Below are 24768 nucleotides of genomic sequence, written 5' to 3' on the forward strand. Positions count from 1 at the left end.
TAAATTGATTGCGAAGAACACATCCTAAGAAATGCTGCATTATATATTAGGATACACAATATTAACACTGAAGAACATTAGTTTCCGTGAAAAATCTGAGCTGTCCTCATTTCCTAAAAAGCACACTGATTTGTACAAGGTAATATTCTACCTAAAATTATGACTTTAAAAAAATTGAACAATGTGGTCTTTTTAGCACTAGAAAATCTTAAGGATATATGAAATAAAAGATTAAACTTCAAAATCTACACACAAAATATATTTTACTTTGAATCATACAAAATCAAAACTCCAAACAAGTAACTGTTTATAAGACCTACTGTTAAGTTTTTAGGTGATACGATTACATAATAGCTTTCTTTAAATCTGTGTTCATTCTTTATTTGTCAGTATAATATCATTTGTTTTATCTTTACTGTAATTAACAAGCTGTAAGAACAATCACAACCACATTAATACTTGGCAGAATTTGGATGTCTGATAACACCTGGACACCGAGCAGCATTCAACTAAAATATGAGTATAGCTTTCATCCAAAGAAAATATTTTATTCAAAGTTCCCAAAATAAACTTCAAGAGTTATGTTGGGTTTAAACTGAAGAAAACAGGCCAAGTTTTTCTTAGTAGGAGCTGAAATCAATGTATACATTCTCATCAAACATCTGTCCCATGTCACACTTTCCAAGTTTTTAAGAGTCTACCAGGCCAAACCCTTCGCTGCTTTCGCTGCCTTTGCTTTGCTTTTCCCCTTTCTTTTCTCTCTCTTTGCCTTCAGCCTTTTTCTTTGCCTCTGGTTCATCCATACTGGGTACTGTCCATGCTGGTCTAGAAGACTCTTTTTGTTTCTTTTAATATCAGTCTCCATTTTCATGTCATCTGAATAAAAAGATGGAAAAACTATTAACACTCATGTATGGAAAAACAATCCTGTGAAAGGCTATTAATGTATTGAAAACATCAGAACTGAAGGTAGTCTGAAACCACAGAAGAAAAAAATCCCTACATTTGTGGAATGCTCTTTGACTAATCCTCTCAGGACTCCTTACAGCAAATGTGATGGAATCAGACACATGCTGCCACATAAGACCTAGAACCACAGAAGACCTAAGAAGTGTTTGTGAGTAACTAAGGACACTGAGAAACTTTCTAAAGAATGCTGTCATGATTGTCCTTCTTTGGAATAGTAAAATTAAATAGGAAACATTTAGGATGTACAACTTTGAGTTAGTACATTAGTAGATATAAGGTTCTGTGAGTTATAAGAATATTTCTCATATTAAGTGATACCTGAGTTAAAGAAAATATAATAGTTGAGCCAATAAATGCACTCATACTTCTAATGAACTGATTAGGAATGATTGGCCATTTCTAATGAACTTGAGCTAAATTCTAATGAACTGAGAATGGAACTTGATGGAGGAAGAAAGACATGGACACATCCTGGGGCTGCCATACTTTTTCTATCCAGATAACATCCAGAGATCCAGATCTATTCACAGGAAACTTGGCAGGAAGCTCAGCACAACCATGCCGTGGTATATCCATCACCAACCTTAATATCTGTTGTGAGGGACGTCCCTCCCTGAGACCTTACTGTGGTATACAAGGTCTATTATCTAGTACCTGACATTATATTAGACATTCATCATTGTTTCCACAGTACCTAGAATACTGCCTGGTATATAACAGCCTCTTAATAACTAGTTGTTGAATGATTATTATAGGTGCTGTTCTAGGTTCTGGGGATACAATGGTACAAAGCAGCTCTTTCCCCTCATGGAGTTTACAATGTTCACCCATCCAAGTACCAACCATGCCTGACTCTGCTTAGCTTCCGAGATCAGGCAAAACTGGACATGTTCAGGGTGGTAAGGCCATAGACGAGTTTACAATATCCTGTTGAGGGGAAAATAACAAAGCAAACAAACAAAAGGAAACTCGCACGCTCGTAATCCCAGCTACTCAGGAGGCTGAGATGAGAGGATTGATGGAGGCTAGGAGTTCGAGGCTGTAGTGCACCATGATTGTACCCGTGAATAGTCACTATACTCTAGCCTGAGCAACAAAGCAAAACCCTATCTTTTTTTTAAAGAAAAAGAAAGAAAATTTCAGCCTGTGGTGGTAAGCGGTTTTTTTAGGGAGGTACTAGAAACAGACAGACTTAGTAGGCTCTGGTAGGCTCATGGGAAGACAATGAGGTTTGAAGCACAGAAGTGATATAATCTGATGTGTATTCTAAAAAGATCATACAGGTTGAGATATGGAACTAGGAAGGGAGTAAGAGCTGAAGAAGAGAGAAGTAAAAAGGCTACTATTATGGAACAAGCAAGAGATGGCAGGTTTGTAGGGAGCAGGTGTGGGTAGTAAAGGAGAGTCAAAAAAGTAAAAAGAATCACAAAAGGAAACTGATAGAATTTTTTTTTTTTTAAACGAAGCACATGGACTCACCTTTCTCATCATTCACCACACACTGCATTTTCTCTTGACAATGTTTGGGTACCACCACAGTTGCTATCTCTTGAACATCTTTCATTAAAACATCACTGTCTACGTTGAGAATACTTTTAAGTCTGCTGAGCTCCTTTGGAGCATTCTTTTTCCTCTTTTCAGCACGCATCTTCCTTTTCCACTTACTCCGTAAGCTTTTAGCCATGTTTTACCTGGACGTTAACAAAAATACACATTCAAAAGTAAATATTTAGTGTATGTATGTGTGTGTGTGTATATGTATGTATGTGTGTATACATATAAATAAAATAAAGCAAATCCTTAGAAAACCAGGCCAACGGGTATCTCTACAAAACAGAAGCAATGGAAGGGAAAATGCTTCAATCTGTTCACATTTATGATAGCTTCACGTGTAACTTATGTGAGGATCAACATGGCACATACAGCCATTAAATAACAAGAACCCGACATCAAACTTGGTCAAGGGCCAACTATAAATTAAGCCAATTCTGAAAGCTCCATGAGTTTCCTTACAACATGCAGAAACTTAATTTCCCTAGAAATGCATCATCACCTTACATTTATGCAACAGCATACAAACTGTAAATGATTGTACCCCACCCCCAACCTTCATTATCCACCCTCTCAAGCCAACCTAACTACTTTAAATTTCCTTATTTCCACTCTTGTTTTCTTCCCACTCCTCAGTCCCAGGCCTAAATTCTCCACAAGGTGGTGAGTGTGTTAACTTTTTTAAAAAACTTAGAGCACACCAACGCCTTTCTTAGAATTCTTTAATGACTTACCCCTCGTATATTCAAGACCTACAAGGTCATTTGTGTTCTGCCCCCTGCCGCCTTTAACTGTATCTCATCTTATTCTCCATTACACACCACCGCAAGCTCCACCCATATGTGAAAAAAGTCCAAACTATGTCCAATCCAGTACCTTCACATTTGCTGTTCCTATGCCCCTGAACTGCTCTTCCCAAGTGTTGCTCCTTCATTCAGTACCTCAGAAAGCACTTCTCTGACATCCGTAAGGTCCCTACTTACTACGTGTTAAAACCTGAAACTATTTTGTTTGTTTTCTGTCACACACCCCTTCTCCCGTGGACTACAGACTCCAAGAAGGCAGAGGCTAAGGAGGTCTTGTTTGTCAACGGACTCCCCCAGTGCACACAGCTTTACATATAGGAAGTTATATAAACACTTGTTTAATGGATGACTAGCTGAGTAACACTTCTTGAACGCTAACAATCACAAACTCACTCTGCTCCTTTTTCAACATAACCCAATCCTTGTGAAGGGCCAGAAGGGTTGAGGTAAACAACCTTGAGAGCCTAAAGCTTAGCGGGACGGACCACAGCGGACGGCTCCATTTTACACAGTGCACCAGAGTTCCGCCACCAAGACCACCGGGGACCCTTGCCCTCGACTGAGGCCTGCACCGCCGCACCGGAGCTCAAGCTTGGGCCAGCGAGCGTCAAGACTTGAGACCAAATTCTTTAGGGGCGGCAAGTCATACGACTCACTGGACCCAGGAGGCACGCACTTACTCACCTAAGAAGCTCAGAAGCGCACACGCCGCAGGATCCCGCCGACCGGAAGTTTCCACACTTCCGCCTTCCGTGCAGGGCGGGCCCAGGGCGGGCGCACTGCACGCCGGGAGCCAACACGTCCCGGAAAGCCTCGAGAGGCGGGGTCTTTGGTAACCCTGCGGTTACTGCCTCCCTCATTTCGTGTGAGCGCGGACCTCTAAGCTTGGCCCGTCCCAGTCAGTTATAGAAGTCGGATTGAAGAATGCAGAAGAGAGTTGGCTCCAGGTAGGCCCGCTTCCTGGACATAGGGCGGGTAGTCCCGAGACTCTAACACAGGGAGTGACCCGGCCGGAGGACCCTACCTGTTAGGTAGGGAGCTCGGAGCTGACCTTTAGATCTGGCCTCCCCATTCACTTCAGACTCTTGGATTTCCTTAGGTCGAATCATCCTAGATCACGTGTTCTTCCAGAGGCCGTATTGAGGTCATCTTTGCAGCTTGTAAATTTTCCGGCCGATGGTCTTACGGAGGTACACATACGTCAAAGCTTATCAAATTGTACACTTATTGCATGTCAATCATATCTCAAGGTTGTTACCAAAAACAGAAAACAAGCCTTTCCCACCATAAAAAATTCAAAGGATAAAATGATCACACTATTTCATTTCTAGTCTGATCACTTACATACCAGACAATGCTGAGCCTGGGATGATTGTCTTAGGTCTCAAACAACACTTATTTTACATATGCCTCTGATAGCATAGGCTTTGGAACCAGAGAAGTCTGTGTTGCATTCTTGGTTCCAACACTTGTGAATGATATAGGTGAGTAATTAATGTCTCGGAGTCTGGATGTCCTTGTCCCTAAAGTGAAGGTAATACAACCTAACTGATCCTATGCAGGTGTTAAAAGCTCAACAAATGGTAGCCCTTTTTTTACATTATGCTTTCAAACATACAGCTACACAATACTATATTTGTAAGCAGTGTTTTCTACAGATCTACACCATATGCTAAAAAACAGGAAAGGAATTGTCTTTAATGATAGATAGCCTGGTAAATTCCTGCTGGTTGTTAGTAAAGGAGAGTTCTTTCTGAGACAATTTGTGGGTACCTTTTTTCTTTAAATTTGTATCCTTTAAGAAACCATGCATAGTATGGAAATTACTAAATTCAGATTATAACAAGGGGTTTTTTTTGTTTTTGTTTTTTTTTAACAGAGGCTGAAAACAACTTATAACGTGGTATGGAAAAAGGAAGCATGCCTGGGAAACCTGATTTCTTTAAATGGAAAATTAAGTTCTTATAGATCAAATGAATTTCTATTTTGCAAGTTAACCGTATATTATACTTAGCCTTTCATGTTAGAATTTAGCTACCTTTCCCAAAAATATATGTGCACATTGCATTTTAGATTGGAGAGAACTCAAATTCAGATAGTATAAATTTACTGCATCTTGTTTAACATACCAGGCCAAGACTTTTGAATAGACACTTGGCACTAGAAAAGAGAAAATAACTTACCTATTATGAAAATGACATGGTGTTAAAATACATGCCACAATCCAGCATTGCAAATGCTTTAAAAAGCTGAATCAGAAGCACACAGAGAAAAGGCCTTGTGAAGACACAGCAAGCGGGAAGGAAGCCAAACACAAGCCAAGGAGAGAGGCCTCAGGAGAAACCAAATCTGCTGACACCATCATCGCGGACTTTCAGCCTCCAGAACTACTTCAACTGTGAGGAAATGTCTTTCAGATTTGGCCAACATCTCATCAAGCCCTCTGTGGTATTTCTTAAAACAGAACTGTCCTTTGCTCTTGTGAATAGGAAACCTGTGGTTCCAGGACATGTCCTTGTGTGCCCACTGCGGTCAGTGGAGCGCTTCTGTGACCTGCGTCCTGATGAAGTAGCTGATTTGTTTCTGGCAACCCAGAGAGTTGGGACAGTGGTGGAGAAACATTTCCAGGGGACGTCTCTCACCTTTTCCATGCAGGATGGCCCCGAAGCTGGACAGACTGTGAAGCACGTTCATGTCCATGTTCTTCCCAGGAAGGCTGGAGACTTTCACAGGAATGACAGCATCTATGATGAGCTCCAGAAACATGACAAAGAGGATTCTCAGGCCTCTTGGAGATCAGAGGAGGAAATGGCGGCAGAAGCTGCAGCTCTGCGGGTCTACTTTCAGTGACACAGGCATGAAAGTAACTCGAACAAATCCCAAGGTATAAGGAAATGAGCTTCATTTTCTAGGACTCTGCAGCATTGGAAATGAAGCTAAGCAGAGTTCATTACATCTTATAATTCTGCAACCTTTTGCGAAGCATTTTATTACACTTTTGGAAACCATTGGGGTTGTTTCAGTTATAATGACTGACAGCCTAACTTCAAAACAAGAGCATCAACGGCCCCTCCACACTTCCTTGGCTATGTACTTAGAATAGAACCTTTTCTAAATTGTCCCTTAACCTGGATGGAAATAAAATGGTAGTTAAAATAATAATGATAATAATAAAAAGCTGAATCATGGACTATATTATTGAAAAAACCTTTTTTCCTCACTTTGTATAAAAGCAGTTATAACAGAATAAATGGCCTTGGTATATTTAAAAATCCTTGTTCATTCCCTCATTCATACATTTGAGTATGCACTCTATTATAGGCACTATGATCAATCTACAAGGGAAACCAAAGTACTGTGTTCAGGAAACTTTAACCCCTGATGGAGAAACATTGCTGTGGCCCCTCACAGAGCTGGAAGGCAATGGAACTAGAGGCACAATGGGTAGCACTGAGTACCTGACAGGAAGCAGACTGATTCCTCATCCAAAAGATGTTAACAGCAGTCCCCAACCTTTTTGGTACCAGGAACTGGTTTCATGGATGACAATTTTTCCATGGACTGGGTTGGGGGGTATGGCAAGTGATAGGGAGCAGCTGTAAATACAGATGAAGCTTCGCTTGCTGGCCGCTTACCTCCTGCTGTGTGGCCCAGGTCCTAACAGGTCATGTACTGGTACCAGTCCATAGGCCGGGGGTTGAGGACCACAGTGCCTCACTACGGACACCAGTCAGTGGGGCCCCTGCAGTCAAGCCTTTCCCATGGAATTCCTGATCTGCATAATCATTTAGTAAGAAACAGGAAAACTTCTGGGATTCAGATAGTGACCCCATGGGCCCATTCCCTAGATGTTGAGGACTTCAAGACAAAGCTCTATAAAGAATGAAAGGACAAAGCAAAAAGTTCCCAGCTGTTCCACAAAAAGTCTGCAGCTGGCTGTTGATACCACTAATCGCAAGAACTGCATTAAGAGGATTGAAGCCAGGTCTGAGGCCTGCAGAGAAAAAATGAAGGCAGGTACACAGGGCCCGCTGCACCTCTTTTCCAAAATTACATTCAGTAAATACAGAAGTTCTCAGATACTGCTCTTTACTTGTTTCCTTGTTTTCCTCCTTCCTTTGTCCCTTGCACACGGAGTTGCCTGTTGCGTCCAAGTCCTGCTAATTCCACTTAATATTTCTGGAGTCAATATTTTCACCTTTACTTGATGTAAAAAAATTGAAGTTATATTATCTAGCAATGCTTTAAAATGTTCTAGGTATATTCCCTACCTAGGTGAACTTATGCCTGTGCACAGTGGGACACATATAAGGACTTACATAGCAGCACTGATCATGATCATAAAAAAGGAAGAACCATATAAAATTCATTGACAAAAGAATGTATTAATAACTATGATCCATTTATACAATACAATATTCTATACCTAAGGTTTTAAAACTTCTTAGTCTTGGGATCCCTTTATACTCTTAATTATCATATCAGAAATTAAAATAATTTTTTAGAAAATTTATTTAAGTCATGTACAAAGGATAAATTCATTGCATGTTAAAAATTTTTATGGAAAGTAACTGTATTTCTTAAACCCCCAAAATATTTAGTGAAAAAAAGGCATCATTGTACATTTTCTAAATGTCAAATCTGCTTTTGCTTAGTGTCTTCAGTCCATTCTGTCCTTTGGATTGAAAATACAACTATTGGCCAGGTGCGGTGGCTCATGCCTATAATCCTAGCACTCTGGGAGGCCAAGGCAGGAGGATACTTTGAGTTCAGGAGTTCGAGACCAGCCTGAGCAAGAACAAGACCCTGTCTCTGCTAAAAATAGAAAAAATAAGCTGGGCATGGTGGTGCATGCCTGTAGTCCCAGCTACTCGGGAGGCTGAGGCAGGAGGATGCTTGAGCTCAGGAGTTTGAGGTTGCTGTGAGCTAGGCTGATGCCACAGCACTTGTCCGGGCAACAGAGTGAGATTGTCTCAAAAAAAAAAAAAAAAGAAAGAAAGAAAGAAAATAATACTATTAATACAAGGAGCCGACATTAATTAAGGATTTAGTTTATTTGGTGTATCTCATTTAATCCTTGTAATAGCCCAATAAGGTAGGCATTATTATTACTCCCACCATAAAGATGAGGCAAAAGACCTAAGTAAGAAAGGATAAGTAACTTGTCAAATGTCACATAAATAGTTGGTTGCATAGCAAGGAATCTAATCTAGATGCTCTTACTCACTTTAATATGCTATGTTAAAACTTGATCGCACTGCATCATGTACTTAGGTATCCAACAATAAATTGATGATGATGCAGTCAAATTTATATCTAAAAACCACTTGAGGTTAAATCAATACTAACTTATTTCAACATAATAACTGGGAAGTAATGCATAGTGAGTGTTATAGGCTAAGTTGTATCCCCCAAGTTTTATATGATGAAATCCTAACCCCCGGAACATCAGAATGTGACTGTATTTGGAGACAGGTCTTTAAAGAGGTACTTAAGAGAAAATGAGGTCATTAGGATGGGCCTTAATCCAGTATGACTGGTGTCCTTAAAAGAGGAAATTTGGACACAGACAAGTACAGAGGGGAGACCATGTGAAGGCATGGGGAGAAGACAACCATCTATAAACCGGAGAAGCCTCAGAAGAAACCAACCCTGCCAACACCTTCATCTCGGACCTTTAGCCTCCAGAACTGTGAAAATAAATTTCTGTTGTTTAAGCCACCTAGTCTGTGGTACTTTGTTACAGCAGCTCTAGCAAACTAATACAGTGAGGGAGTTTGACAAAGTTTCATTGGTTACTGATACACTGACCTAACATGCTGTATGGACCAACATAAATGAAACTACAAGACATAATTTTCCAAATATTTTTATCTTAAGATGTATATACTTAATGGCAGATGACTTAGTATATTTGGGGTCTTCTAACCACATTAGCATGCTATAATTTTAAAATGAAACCTATACTTTAACATATAAATAATTAACATCAGATTTTATGTCACTTATCTGATTTATTTTCTTCTGTTTTGAAAGAGTCTTGCTCTGTTGCCCTAGCTACAGTGCATGGGCATTATCATATAGCTCACTGCGACCTAGAACTCCTGGGCTCCAGGAATCCTCCTGCCTCAACCAGTACCCAGTAGCTGGTACTACACGCATGAACCACCATGCCCAACTAATTTTTTCTATTTTTAGTAGAGATGGGGTCTCATTGTTGCTCAAGCTGGTCTAGAACTCCTGACCTCAATCGATCCTCTGCCTTGACCTCCCAGAATGCTAGGATTACAGGCGTAAGCTACCACACCTGGCAATATCTGACTTTCAAGCAGACCTTTAATTTTAATACATCATTTTATAATGAAATATTAACATTTTAATACTAAAGATTTCTTGGTGGAATTTATCTTTTATATTTTTTTCCTTTCTAAATGAGATTAAAATCTACCAAAAGGACATTTACACTTTATAATAGTAAAGACACTACTACTTTAGAATCAAAACAAAATCTGTTATTTAATAATTCAGAGACAATTTAGATAAAATCACTAGACAAAGGTAAATTGATATTCTTAATCTAACCTACTCATAAAATTATTTTTGAATTCCTGTATGGCTAATTTAGGATTGAAAAAAATTTTTAAATGGAATTTTGATATCTCTTACCTGAGATCCTAAATCAAGGATTTAGAGATGAGATATCATAAAAAATAGTAAGATTTTAAAGCTCAGACATACAAAGGACACAAATAATGATCATAAAAGTATTCAATATTTAATTATATTTCAAACTTTATTATTTAATGAAACAGTTTATACATACTGCTTCCAATTACTTTTTATTAACTGCTTCCAGAAACCTTAACAGGTGCAGGAATAGATTGATGATATCCAAGTAGAGGCTGATGGCAGCTAATACATACTCTTCAGGTGACAGTTTATGCATCAGTGAGTGTGTGTCATGGATGATGAATCCGCAGAAAAGAAGTGCTCCTACAGCAGCCAAGACCAACTCCATTGTCTCATTATAAAAATAAAACTGTAGGCAAGAAATAAAAATTTGTTGATATTTAAGAACAGTGTTAAGAATACTTAAGTTACTTCCTCTAATGACCCTCCACAATACACGTATTCAATAATGGTATAAAACTTTGGATACCCGTTAAAAGCAGGAAAAACCAAGGCAAGTCCAGGCTTTCTTCTGTTGGATGGAAGCATGAATGGATGAATGCGTGGATATCTTCCTTTCAGTTAAATTGCCCACTTGACTCTGAACAGTAGCATTCCAAATATTAAATATTTTAATATCTATCTCTTTTTTCAGAATTAAATGTGCCATTGCAGGTTGGCAGTTAAAAGTGAAGGCCTCTTTCTATGTAATTTAATTCATTTGTTCATCTTTCTTTCAATTAATAATAATGATCAACATAAGACCTTGATTTTTTAAAGAGATTTTTCTATAATCATTCTATATATAAATGTTCTAGATAGTTATAACTAAGTGTCCTATCCTAAGTGTATCTCTTATAGTTTCTTAAGTTTATTTATATGGACATAGCCAGAATTTTATTTCAATTTAAACATTATAATACAACTCACCTTCAAGAACCCTGACAAGCACAAAATCCACAAACCAGTAAACAGCCTATAAAAACAAAATTTTAATAATTTAGAATATTGTTCCTTATGAAAAGACTTTGTAAACCCATTCAACATTTTCTGAAGAAACAAATCCATCCAGATTTTTGCTGAAAAATAATTAAAATGTAAGAACTCATAAATATACAATGAATACAATACCCATTTTGAATTTTTTTAAAGAAATTGAAAGATAGCTATCTATTCAACATTTGTTTTTACAGTTACAAACCTAGTTAAGAGTATCATTTTTAAAGTTTTCAATTGGAACACAAAGAAAATATTGACATAAACATAAATATCATTAGATTTTAATTCAGAGGTCTACAAAAACTTCTTGAAAATATATACATGGGCCGGGCGCGGTGGCTCACGCCTGTAATCCTAGCACTCTGGGAGGCCGAGGCGGGTGGATCGCTCAAGGTCAGGAGTTCAAGACCAGCCTGAGCAATGAGCGAGACCTCGTCTCTACTAAAAATAGAAAGAAATTATCTGGCCAACTAAAATAAATATAGAAAAAAAAAATTAGCCGGGCATGGTGGCGCATGCCTGTAGTCCTAGCTACTCGGGAGGCTGAGGCAGTAGGATTGCTTAAGCCCAGGCGTTTGAGGTTGCTGTGAGCTAGGCTGACGCCATGGCACTCACTCTAGCCTGAGCAACAAAGCGACACTCTGTCTCAAAAAAAAAAAAAAAAGAAAAAAAAAAAAAAAAAAAGAAAATATATACATGAACAAATGAAACATGATTGCATGTTTAAACCAAATAATAAAAGCAAGTTATTCTGCAAACATGCATATTAAAGTTCACAATGTACTTTCTATGTTATTCTTATTTATCATAAAACTTAATTTATGGACGCAAATTTGACACTGCTATAATTTTATGATTTCCAATTCAATTGTTATAGGTATAAAAAGTATAGTTATATGACAAAGACCATCTAAGAAGTCAGTGTTTCATTATCAAATATGGGACATATCTGCTGCTTCAGGCCACAAGGAATTACAGAGGCCAAATTTATCCTTCCTCCTTAAATAAAACCAGACAAAATATATGAAACAATGGCTTTCAGACACTGTACAAGCAGCACAGGAGAGTGATTCCTGAGATAAGGGAAACAAAGAAGGTGAGCTCTATAATTGCCCCAGCTACAGAGTTTCCAGGCCATGGAGTCGGGACACGAACCCATACAGAGCCTTGTGGTCTTGAGTGGAGACAAGAATTCAGAGCTCAGGGAGGCCAACATGGCTAGAATTTGCAGGGCAGAGTACCAGGGAGCGGAGAGCTATACAGAGAGACAGAGCATGCACACGCACATTCTGGTAATATGCACAGCATTCCCCTAGAGTCTTTAGCTGAGTTCTGCTCAACACATACATGTTGAGGAAGTGACCAAAGCTGGAGAAAGAATTGCCACAGAAGAGCAGGCAAAATAATCCTCAGAGCTCACACGGGGCTGGAAACAGTTTGCATTCACACCAGCCGGAGTAGAAAGACCTCCTAAGACATGCACTGAGTAGTACTCAGAAGGGTAACAATTAGAGTTACATGAACCCTAAACTGAAAACTGTTCTGGACCTGCTGAACAGAGCCTCAAAAGGTTCAGTTTCCAATGAACTTAACTGCATCCTAGAAGAACAATGCCCAAAACATTTAAAGTTAAGGCAAAAAATTCAGCACCCAATAATATAAAATTTATAATGACCAGGATCCAATCAAAAACATAAAAGCATATAAAAAATGAAGGAGATATGACTCATAACAAGGAGAAAAACCAATTGATAGAAACAAATCCAGAAATGACACAATGATAGAACTCACAGACCATGACATTAAAAAATACACTCCCCCAATATTCAAGGACATAGATGACAAAACAATCATGAGGTGAGAAAGATACCATACACACACACACACACACACGCACACACACATATGCGTACACAAACACACTTAAAAGATGCCAATTGAACTGAAATTCTATAACTGAAAATCACAATATATGAAATATCATCAAAAATAACCAAACACACAAGGAAATAAAATATCACAAGAATTATCAGAAATAGCAGACACAGATGTACAAAGACTTCAGAAACATTTGATTTCAGATCAATATATGATAATTATAATATCAGTTGTATCAATAAATGTAAATTTATTACATAGAGGCTGAAATATAAGGAAGGTTGTTTACCCAAACAAGAGCTCGAGAAACAATGCTGGAATGGATGGGAGGCAGGGGAATAGAGACTAGGATGGGAAGAGGATGCAGAGCAAACCTTTAATCACATACACCACACAAATATGTATGAAACATCTCCCCAGAAAAGGAAAAGAAAAAAGAAAATGTTGCCTTTCCCTAAATCAAACTCTGTTCTAACAAAACTATTTAAGCAACCTGCACAATTGTCAACATTGGCTGACCAACTATATTTTATCCCACTAGAAATTTCTGGTAATCTGGATTACCAGAAGAAAAGGAGGGAGAGGGTGGAAACAAAGTTTTGCAAGAGTAGACTTTTGTAAATATTCAATGTTGTAACAGGAAAAAGAACAGAAAATGGATGGGTGACTGTGTGCCAACAGGAAGCCATTGTGAGCTTAGAACAGAGTCTACACATTCTTACCAGGTGAGGGCAACATAGTACCATTAGCCTAATATAAAAAAGATCATTCCATGTTTGAAGAAGCATACAGGTTAATCCAGGTGGATCAAAAAAGTTTTAAAGTTCATGCAGATAATTTCAACATCTGAGCTAATTACATTGTTTTTTCCACAAAGATGTGCATGGTTTTGGCAACATTTATGCTAAGACAAAGACAGAAATAATTCCAGTAAATTCCACACTGTTCATGAAGCATACAAACTTAGTCTAACTGGAAAGCTGATTTTTTTTGTTTTTGGCATTTACTTCCATTTCACTATACAGGGGAAGGAAATGACTCAAAGCCACTTTCCATCTCCTTGTATGTTCTGGGAGAGTAGGGCCTGGCCCTAGTACTCAAAGAGATGATCTCTTATTACCTTACATTTTAAAAGGCGGTACCCAAAGCCAACACGTCTCTCAAAACCACCTAAAATATTAAAGACATCTGTCTATTATATCCAAGAATATATAACTTACCCTGCTCCAAATTTGCTGAAATCTCTCTTAGATTGTAGAGTATATGCAGTCAAACCAAGAAATACTGCAGTAGTCAGTATAAAAGCTTGCAGAACAATATAGACATCATAGAAAGTAACTGTAAAATTAAAACATTGATTAAAATGCATGTAAACATATTCAATATAAAATAGCTTTTCCTGGTATTTAACAGAAATGCTTTATTTTCTCCTGTGCTACTTGCCAATAAAAACAATTATGAAAAGATGTCTTATATAGCCTTGAATATATTAGTACAGTAAAACCACAACCATAATGCAATAAAGCATCTCCAAAAAATTCACTCATACAAAATAAGGGGGTCGCATTATTATGAAGTTAATGGAATGACTAAAGAGATACAACAGAGGTGGCTGTTTAGGAGTTTTAGGAATATAGCGGAGTGATTCTCACTCATCTCTATCCCAGCTGCAGTTTATCACCATCTGTGGTGATTGTTTATTATGACTTAAACATCAATAGGGATGTTTCTGGGTCTTCTGGTGGGCTAGGAATTCCTGAACAGTAGCGGCAATTCCAGCAATCACCTAGTTAGTTACACCAAGTTCATCAGCCCAATTCAAGGCAATCGGGCAAGAAAAATACTGGAGCTATTTGGGGTGGGCTGCCATTCAAACTCACGGGCTCAAGCAATCCCCCTGCCTCAGCCTTCTGAATGGCTGGGACTACAGGCACATGCCACCATGCCTGGCTAGTTTTTCTTATTTTTTGTAGAGACAGGGTCTCGCTATGTTGCTCAGGCTGGTCTCAAATTCCTGGCTTCAAGCAGTCCTCTCACCTCGGCCTCCCAAAGTGCTAGGATTACAAGTGCAAGCCACCATGCCCAGCTTTCCATTCTACCTACCCTGCAGAGGACAGAAACCAACCACTAATTGCTTTACATCCAAATCTGCATTATCTTTGAGTATACGATTGTGGGGTTTACTAAATATATACCAAATTCCCTTCTGTAATTTTAAAATGACCATTCAGGTCACCCAGCTAGCTCAGTTGGTAGAGCATGAGACTCTTAAAATGTCCATCCAGTTGACTATGGCTATTATAATACAACTGCTTAACAATTTAAAAGAATGTTAAATTATAACCTCTTTAAGGAGGTTAAGTGCTTTGAACCCAAAGCCACTTAAGTAATTTTTAATTTTTCAGAGATTAATTATCCATGTTGTTTCTATTCCTAAATGCTACATTATTGGAATTTGTCTATTCATACCATTACAGGATTAGTAAGGTGAATATGGAAAAGATAAAACATGAAGTCAATTTTGCTTCTTGAAAGTAATTTCAGTATATTAGGTGGAAAAGATATTACAATTAAGGAGGAAAATAATGTTCTCAGATTACCCCATCTACGTCTTTCTACCCCCAAATCCAATAATCCTACAATAAATGTCTCTACTACATTCTTTATATTCCTATGGTGGGGGCTGGAGAGGGAACAGATGGACTTGATAACATTAAAATTAAGTAATATGTTGAGAAGCTTGCTTCAATCCTATTTCAGTATTTATTACTATTTTTATATATTCTGATTCTTTTAAAAAAAAGAGGTAGATTACCAAAAAATATATCCAACAAAACTGGCATAGAAAAATTAAAAACAGTGATAGGGCACAGTGGCTCATGCCTGTAATCCTAGCCCTCTGGGAGGCCGAGGCAGGAGGATCGCTTGAGGTCAGGAGTTTGAGACCAGCCTCAGCAAGAACAAGACACCCATCTCTACTAAAAATAGAAAAAACTAGTCCAATGTGGTGGTGCACACCTATAGTCCCAGCTACTCGAGAGGCTGAGGCAAGAGGATTGCTTGAGCCCAGGAGTTTGAGGTTGCTGTGAGCTAGGCTGATACCACAGCACTCTAGCCCCAGCAATAGAGCCAAAAAAAAAGAAAAAGAAAAGAAAAATTAAAAACAGTAATGACAAAATAGGAAGAAATAAATATATTAACCATAAGGATTAACAATTTGAATTATTGAGAGTAATGATTAACTCTGACCTTTTTGGTATTCAAGGTTAACTATTTGGGGACAATCAGAATTTTTTTTGTTAATTTATTGAAATTTTTTACTTAAGGCATTACATATGGTACATCAAGCAATTATAACAGACAATTGGCCTTCAAATATATATTTAATATGAAGTACAGAATAGAAATTAACACTATTTCTTTTAGTGCCATTTGGTCAAATATGAGAATGGAACATTTAGAGTAGAGTTCAAGGCAGGTAACTTAGAGGAGCTGAACTCATGTGATTTAAGTACATGGTTTAAAACACATATTCTTGGTTACTCTAAGATGCCTTTAAATTAGGGAAAAGATTAACTATTGTTGTCTTAATTTTTGTAATAAGTAAACACAAATGAAATATTGTTCTCTATTTCTTTTGTTTTTCTTAAACTTTTCCACTTCCTCCAAGCTCAGCTGAAATATGTAAAGTATAAATATCTGACTTTTGTTTCTATTTTAGGAATTCTTCATCCTATGCCATAGTTTTGAAACATGGCATTCCATATTAAACTTTAGCCACAAACACCTTTGTACTGGAAAGAGTATCCACATTAAAAAGTTACTGTAACATACAGAAGTGCAATTATGGCTTACCAACAACGGCCACAGTCAGAGCTTCCAACAGTGTCTAATAAAAGAAAAAAAACCTGAAATTAATAATGCACGTAGAATTTATATCATCTCATGTCATGTTCTAATTTCTAGCAGTTCAATGTGTTCCCATACGAATGATCTCATTTTAGTTTGAGATCAGCCCTATGAAGTATATGGGGCAGTTATTAAGCCCACCATAATGAAAATGAGACCTCAATATAATGAATGAGAATATTTAAATTCTTATTGTGATTCTATCATTCTTTAAGCTCTAATCTGATTTTTCATATCTGTAACGGAAAAATTACTGAAATATTATAGAAAATTCTATTTTTCTCACTCTGCAATATAAATAAAAATAAAATTGCAAATCACATGCACATTTATAAAAAACCTTAATATCTCCCACAAACATAGGAACAAAATATTTAGGCAGTACTTTGGTGTGACAGAGTCTTGAAACCATCTCCCAATATTCATCTCTCCTTCTTCCCTAGTAACAAAGTTTTTACCTGGACACATTACTGTTCAGATTAAACATTACATTTTTCAGTTTCCCTTGCAGTGAGTCCTGGCCATGTAACTATATTCCAACCAATTTAATGTGAGTAGAGAGGTGTACAAATTTTTATTTCAATTCAGCATTTTTTCCACTATATGCTAATATTAATAGAAAAATCTTTGAAACTGAAAAACTGTTAAAAATTCTAAAAGACTACTAAGTTATAAGTAATTTCCTAAAATTAACTAAAAAAAACACACATTAATTTTGTTCTGCCATTGTATATATGTATATGTATTCGATTAAACAAATATATTGAAAACTCAGGAATATATGTTAAAGGAATAGACATTGTCAAAGTACTCACAAATCCAAAAAGCAGGTACAGGTTAAGGGGATACTTATGTCTCTTTAAAGTCAATGCAAAAAGCAAACCCAAAGATCCGAGGGCAAACACCAGAATTAATGCAGGACTGAAAGAAATAATATTAGAAGAGTTTCAAGTTAAAAAAAAAAGAAAATTTAATAATTTAATTTAAGAAAATTTAAGAAAATTTATCTATTTTATGTGTTTATGAAAGTACAGGGGGAAAAATCTAAAATGATCCACCTCAAACTATCAACCTCAAACTATTCACCTCAAGAAATTATTTTACATCTGGAAAAGAGGACAAAGAAAAGAGCCCACAATGAAAGGGGCAAGACTTTCCTTTTTACTGTATGAACTTTTATCATATTGGAATAATGTTTGCAATTAGCATACTATTTTTTGTAATGAAATACAATTGAGAAAAGATTATCAAATAATAAAATTTATACCTAACTACTTTTTCAGGGTATTTACCATATGGCTGTAATTTAAATTAAAGAATTTAACCCCAAATAGCAAACTAATAGTTCAAGACTCCATTTTGATAGGGGGAGGGAGGATAAAAATTCTCTACTCCTAAGAAAATATTCATTTTTTATTTTTCCTTTCCTTTAATATAAAGAAACTATTATTTTTAGACACAGAAATAATTATGCTGGTAGTCAGATCTTTAATTAGGGATGAATTGAATGGAACTCTTTTGAAAACTTTTCAGTGAGATTATCCTAGTTATGAGCCCAAAATAAAATGAACATACATTTAGTAAGTAACCTTGTTTTTCAAGCATTGTCTTAGGCTTGAGGGATAGGGCATACAGTCTAATAAAATCAAAAAAATTATGACTTAAAAAAACTGCAGGCAGTAAAAATTCTTAATATTATTCCAGGAGATGAGGGTTTAACCCTAAGAAACTGTAAGCTAAAAAGTTTAGAGGTAAATACCATGTTGTGGAACATTTTTCTTCATCAAAAACAAAACTAAGCTGACTTAGGAGAGTTAATGAAACTTTTTTACATTTTAACCTCAAAAGTTAATAGAAAAGAAAATGAACTTTGCTTATAATACGCCCTTTTTATCATATGCAATGTCTGAAAATAATTCAGAATCATTTCATTACCTTACCTTTCATGTACAAATGTCCGTACAGACTCAAAGTATAAAAAAGCTGTAGAAGTCACTGTAGTTAAGAGAACTTGCAGAGAAAGGATGCTGTAGACTTTTCTTAGAAAGGCTAAAAGAGAGAAAAATTACACATGACTATTTTCTTAAGCATGTATCATAGAAGAGTAGAACCAAATTTCTTCTTAGAAAAATTAGGAGTTTTACATGCATTCTTTCTTAAATCTTAATCTAAATGATGTAATCTGTAACTAAAACTAGACAAAAAGAAAAAGCTTCCAAAATAATTCAAAAATTGTAAGGGATGGCTAATTCTCCAAAAAGCATGAACTTAAAAAAAATTAAGTTAATGGCCCAGAATATAAATGTTTTCATCAAAATAAAAAGAAAAGTATTAAATGCCTATTTGTACACAACAGCATACAACAAAGCAAAAGATTAAAAGCAGAACATCTTTAAAGTATAATTATATCCTTGAATCTAAAAAGCAGAAATAAAAAGCATATAAATTTTTTTAAGTCTTAATTTCCACTGCAGTAAAAATGTTTCCCCAAAATGAAACTTATCCTTAAAGGCAAATAATATATAAACTTACTTTCACTCATCTATTTCTATTTCTCATCTAGTACCTCTGCCTCTAGTTTCTATACAATAGGAAATTCTTACTTTCATAATACTTTATGAACATCTATAAATTACCTCTGAGGCCTAGTGATTAACACATTAACTGCCATGTGAGTTGTATTTAACTCACATTAGTTTTGATCCCCGGACCTAGTAAATGTGTAACTCACATGTCTCTTTACCTTGCGAGCTGTGTGGTGCGCTGGCAACTCACACTGTAGCATACATGTTACATGATGGGTGGCCCCCTGGGCAAAACCCTGCAGTTGGTTCCTGAAAATCTTACTTGTTGATGTTCTTACTGTTACAATTAATACTGACAAATTTAATTCCATATAACTCACGTAGAGAAAACAATAAAAAAATAAGAAATTTTTCATTAAATTAGAAAGGAACATTGTTTTTGAAGCTTTTATTCTATTTTTATAATAAAACACCGTGGCCCCAAGGAAAAAAAAATTGGATGCACAGCAATGTCCATATACTTAACACTATTGAACTCTACATTTCAAAATGATTATGATAGTAAATTTTATGTTATGTGTATTTTACCACAATTAAGGGTCGTTTTAAAAAAGCTGAGCTTGCACCAGGATGGGGGGCTCTCGCTTGTAATCCCAGCAACTCGGGAGGCCGAGGCAGGAGGATTGCTTGAGGCCAGGAGTTTGAGTCCAGCCTGGGCAATATAGCAAGCCTCATCACTAGGAAAAAAAAAGAAAAGAAATAGCACCTGTAGTGCCAACTACTCAGGAGGCTGAGGAGAATCACTTGAGTCCAGGAGTTTGAGGTTGCAATGAGCTGTTATCATACCACCAGAAATATAGATGCTAGACACCAAGATTCTCAGTGCATCTTCGTAATTCAAGAACTTGAAAATCTGAGGCAGCTTCTACGATGAAATAGCTGAACTAGAGCAGACAATGAATTCCACAACTGAGCATTTTAAATTCGAAATAATTTTAGTCTATTGCATATTATATAATAACTTAAAACTGACATCTTTTGATCTACTTAGGAAGCTTCCGTTTCCAGCAGCTTCTTCACCAATACGTTGAGTTCTAGGCCCTGCACAGAAAAAACAGTGAAGAGAGAGATAGGATCTCTGCCCCCACGGAGCTTACAGTCCAGCAATGGAGACAAACAGCAAAGGAAAACTTGTAACCCCATAAAGCAAACAGATCAAGCACGAAACAGCATTCTACTGGACGTCGCAGGGATCACACGATAAACTTGTTTTCACCAAAAAGTAACCCTTTGTTTCTTTTTTCTGAGACAGAGTTTCTGTCGCCCCAGCTAGAGTGCAATGGCGTCATGATAGCTCACAGCAACCTCAAACTTCTGAGCTCAAGCTATCCTCCTGCCTCAGTAGCTGGGACCACAGGCGCGACAAAACTCCCGGCTAACTTTTTCTATTTTTAGTAGAAACGGGATCTTGCTCTTGCTCAGGCTGGTCTCGAACTCCTGGGCTCAAGCGATCCTTCCGCCTGGGCCTCCCAGACTGCTAGGATTACAGGCGTGAGCCACCGCGCCCCGCCAATCCTTCGTTCCTTTTAAAGATGGAAAAATAAAGGCTGCTGAGGTGCTCATTTGTGCCTTTGTACAGCGCGAGCGCCAGCTCCGGCTCCGGAGCTCACAGCTGAGGGCGCAGCAGGCCTCTCCGGAGCCGCGATCTGCCCCAGAGCCCTGGCGAGGGGAGGGCGACTTTCCTCGGGTCCCTGGGGAGAGGGAGGGCAGGAAGAGTAGGCGTGCTTAGGGGAAAACTTTCCCTCCGAAACCTGCGAGATGGGCGCTCTCCCTCTGAAGCCGGAAATGCGCCTCCAAAGGCCGACCGCGCAGCAGTGCGACCAGGGCCGCAGAGGGGCGGGGAGGGGCGACGTACCCATTCGGATGTGCACACTGGCTGAGGCCACGCAGCTGCCATAGTTGAAGTCATCCTCGATCGAGGAGCGGGGGTATCGGGGGTCAGGGTCGGCCATGTTGGCAGCAGGACCCCTACCGCTCCCGGCGAGCCGGTGAGAGGACACCCGGCACAACGGCCTTCAACTCACTTCCGCGATGAAGCATTCCAGCCCGAACTAGCCGAGCTGCCTCCGCGGGCCGAACCTCGAGCTAATCGATTATGTCGCCTCCAAAATGCTGGTTGTGCTGGACGCCATAGCGCGCGCCTGTGGTCCCAGCTATGCGGGGGGATCGCTTGAGCCCAGGAGTTCCAGTCCAGCCTGGGCAACGAAGCAAGACTTACCTTCCCACTCCGCCTCCTTAAAAATTTTCCAGTTAGGCAGAGGAAGTGGAGATTGCTTCAGCTTAGGATGGGAAAGAAAACAGGTATTTCCAGCGTCATCTGAAATGAAATTTTTCTCAGATTTTCCACAACGAGGTTTTAAAATCCTCTCACCTGGAGAGTTGGCTACAGGTGAAAGAAGCGATGTCCCATTCACCCATCCATTCCACAAATACCCATCTCATTTATCCACTCCTTCAATAATCATACCGGGGATGCACTTTTACTTATATTATTTTTAATAATAATAATCGCTACATTTATTGAGCACTTTCTATAAACCAGGCTTTCTGAGTGAGATAATACTTACTCCTGAAAGGCAAGCAGAAGCTAGCCAAAGAGTAGTGCAGGTAGGTTCCAAGGGACCAACATCTGCACAGAGGAGGAGGGTAAAGCTCAGCTGGTGTAGGGAACAGGTGGCAAAGAATGAAGCCAGGTAGATAAGCAAAGACCCGATCGCCATATGCCAAATGTAGAAAGCACTGGAGAGGGTCATGACCAAAGACAGGGGAAAAGGGTTAATCTAAGAGAGAGATGACGATGGTGGCAAATACAATGGATCACAGTGAATATTTATGATATTGTTATCATTCCAATACAAAGATGAGGTGTAGACAACCAGAGTAGTATCATCCCAGGGTCCTTTGGAATTTTTTGATGAGAGTACTTTGATGCACACACATTGCCCAGTCCTCACTTGAACTGTAACACCCAAGAGTCTCGGCAAGTGGAACTCAGAACAGTCTATACTGAAATTGAATCCTTGATGTTATAGGAAGCTTTTGTCAAAAGAACTAACCTCACTTCCCAAATGACAAGAACAAAAAAACTTACCTTTTACAATTTTACAAACATTTTATAAACATATTACTCATCTTAATAGAAAGCCATAATAATAGGATTTATTATAGAAGACAAACTGGAATTGGACTGGGAACTCACCTTTTATTGACTAAAAAGAACCTTAGCAAAGTTTGATCCCCTATCTCTTACCAGTTACAAAAATAAATTCCAGATAGATTGTGGATCTAAACATGAAAGGCAAAACAATAAAACTTAAAGAAAATGATATAGAAGAATATCTTTATTATTTGGAAGGAGACAAAGATTTCTGAAACCAGATACAAAATAGCACTTAACCTCAAAGGAAAAGATTGACAAACTAAACTATATTAAAATTAGGAACTTCTGGCAATCAGAATATGCTATAAGAGAGTTTTAAGATGGAAGTAATAACATCATATTTGTACACTAATGGAACTGAGCCAGTAAAGAGTGGAAAATTGATAATGTAACAGAGAGGAGGGAAAACAGGTGCTCCTGATGCCTTTGAATAGCTGCAGGAGACAGGACCCAGTACACAAGTGAAGGGATCAGACTTAGAGAGGCGGCTAGACAATTCATCTACGGAAAAGGGGAAAAGAGCATATTTTGGTACAGATACTAGTAGATAGGCAATGTGGTAGTAAGATTCTGTTGAAGTTTTTCCTGATGCATCAGTATTCTCAATAAATATTCTCAAGGTCATCGGCTAAAGCATGAGGATGGGCGATAAGGTGATGGGAGTTGAGAAGAAAAGAGAAAGCATAACACAGTTTTCAAGGAGACCAGAAGAATAAATGGACTAAAGGTGTTTAGTATGCTCACTTGGCAGCATAAAGGACCCACCTGAAAGTCATGGCCTTGATGTTAAATTGAGTCCAATTAACAGGATTTGGGTTTTTCCACCCCCAACTACACTCAGGTGCATGGGTGCAGATCCCAAAATTGGAAAACTGGATTTAATCAGGATGAAGATTTGCCAAGAGAGTTCAACAAAGTGAGAGAGAAGCAAGGGAATAGAGAGCACATGCAAGGGAGTGAGTATAATAATTGACTGTGGACTTTACAGATAAGGAGAAAAGTCAGGACATCAAGAGGATGAAGCCAGAGAAAAGGCAGCAATATCTTGGATTAGATATCCTGGTGAGGGGGAAGGACTGTTGGGGGCAGAGTACTACAGGGAACGTGCTAGAAAGACAGAAGGTTTGGTCAGACAGTGGATTCATGAAATAGAAATTATGGATAGGATTCAGTTATTGATAATGACAAGTTTTAGGGGATGATGGTGGGAGTGAGTGGCTGAAACAGAGTGTAGAGTGAAGCACAAGGTCACTGGACGAGAGGAGTCAAGGAACTGAGAGGCTAGGGTATTGGAAAGTACATCATTTATTCTACATATATTTAAATCACCAAGAACTAAGACAGGATGAGTATTGCAGAGAGTAACAGTGAGCCAGGAGCTAGAGAGCCTAAAAATGAGTAGGAGGAATGGGGGTGGGGGAGAACAGTGGATGATGAGAGCAACAGTGAAGAGTAGTGAGTAACCTGATGATCCAAAACTCAAAGGCAGTTTTAGGAACGGTCTGATAATAACTGCCAACACTGAAAACACATATTTCACATAATCTAGCTTTCACAAAAGATCCTTGCTTCATGGTAAATTAAAAGATCTAGCAAAGTAGGCCTTTTTGACTGCTTTCCTCAGCCACAGTGATTTTCCTGGTTCCTCTGCGCGTTTCCTCCCCTGCTGCAGTAATTCAAGAACTAGCAAATACTCGATGGCATCTTGCCTCTGTTGCTCAGCATATTCAGGCAGTCCCGTTAAGAGATACAAAGCTTTGTACGCTTGTACAGACTGACAATAAAACCTTAGTCACTTCAACAAAGGGATATTGAAACTCGTACCCAAACAGTATTTGCTTTACCGATTTTCAGGTATGTTTTTATGGAGTACTGAGAATGACGCGGAAATTCAGGTAGGGGTTCTAAGTGACAGTGTGTCATCACTGGTGGTCTCTAGGGGGCGCTGTTCTCAAAGACTACAACCTGCGAGGTTTCAAATAGGTGCTGGCATTTTCCAGTTGAGGGCCACTGTCCATTCTTCCAGCCATTAAGGTTGAGATTTTTCTCACCACTTTCAAAGCATCTCCTCTTCTGACAGTGGCATTTGTATCACGCCTACCGTGGGATATTAACGTATAAACCGTAGAAGACTTCAAAACAATTTTACTTAAACTCAGTGTTGAAAGCAAAAGGTAGATTCTGTGAACCGTTTTGAGGAAGGAAGAATTGGTTCAACAATGTTTCATCAGAAAAGCCCATG

The 24768-nt window shown here is 38.2% G+C and overlaps 3 protein-coding genes across 5 annotated transcripts; 1 reads left to right on the forward strand and 2 right to left on the reverse strand.

The window, feature by feature from the left end:
• Window positions 1-346: 346 nt before the first annotated feature.
• On the reverse strand, window positions 347-4056 carry LLPH (LLP homolog, long-term synaptic facilitation factor). The gene is made up of 3 exons (XM_069490803.1): window positions 4011-4056; window positions 2449-2660; window positions 347-876 (listed from the first exon to the last, which is right to left on the reverse strand). Exons 2-3 carry the CDS (start codon window positions 2651-2653, stop codon window positions 698-700), a joined length of 384 nt encoding a protein of 127 aa, XP_069346904.1. The 5' UTR covers window positions 2654-2660; window positions 4011-4056; the 3' UTR covers window positions 347-697.
• Window positions 4057-4168: 112 nt separating this feature from the next.
• On the forward strand, window positions 4169-6476 carry LOC138396801 (bis(5'-adenosyl)-triphosphatase). Its single transcript, XM_069490468.1, has 2 exons — window positions 4169-4273; window positions 5206-6476. Exon 2 carries the CDS (start codon window positions 5733-5735, stop codon window positions 6174-6176), a length of 444 nt encoding a protein of 147 aa, XP_069346569.1. The 5' UTR covers window positions 4169-4273; window positions 5206-5732; the 3' UTR covers window positions 6177-6476.
• A 3678-nt stretch (window positions 6477-10154) lies between these two features.
• TMBIM4 (transmembrane BAX inhibitor motif containing 4) lies at window positions 10155-21390 on the reverse strand. 3 transcript variants are annotated; one of them, XM_069490339.1, is made up of 7 exons: window positions 21222-21390; window positions 18722-18830; window positions 17597-17702; window positions 16728-16761; window positions 14093-14210; window positions 10926-10971; window positions 10155-10365 (listed from the first exon to the last, which is right to left on the reverse strand). In XM_069490339.1, the coding sequence occupies exons 1-7, from the start codon at window positions 21316-21318 to the stop codon at window positions 10159-10161; spliced, it is 717 nt and encodes a 238-aa protein (XP_069346440.1). In that variant the 5' UTR covers window positions 21319-21390; the 3' UTR covers window positions 10155-10158. The 3 variants fall into 3 exon arrangements, with proteins under 3 accessions (XP_069346440.1, XP_069346441.1, XP_069346442.1); XM_069490340.1 differs by having other exon boundaries at window positions 18722-18791; window positions 21218-21390; XM_069490341.1 differs by lacking the exon at window positions 10926-10971 and having other exon boundaries at window positions 10208-10325; window positions 14090-14210.
• Between the last annotated feature and the right edge of the window lie 3378 nt (window positions 21391-24768).

This window comes from Eulemur rufifrons, chromosome 16 (genome assembly GCF_041146395.1).
Source record: "Eulemur rufifrons isolate Redbay chromosome 16, OSU_ERuf_1, whole genome shotgun sequence".
In the NCBI taxonomy this organism is placed as follows: Eukaryota; Metazoa; Chordata; class Mammalia; order Primates; family Lemuridae; genus Eulemur; species Eulemur rufifrons.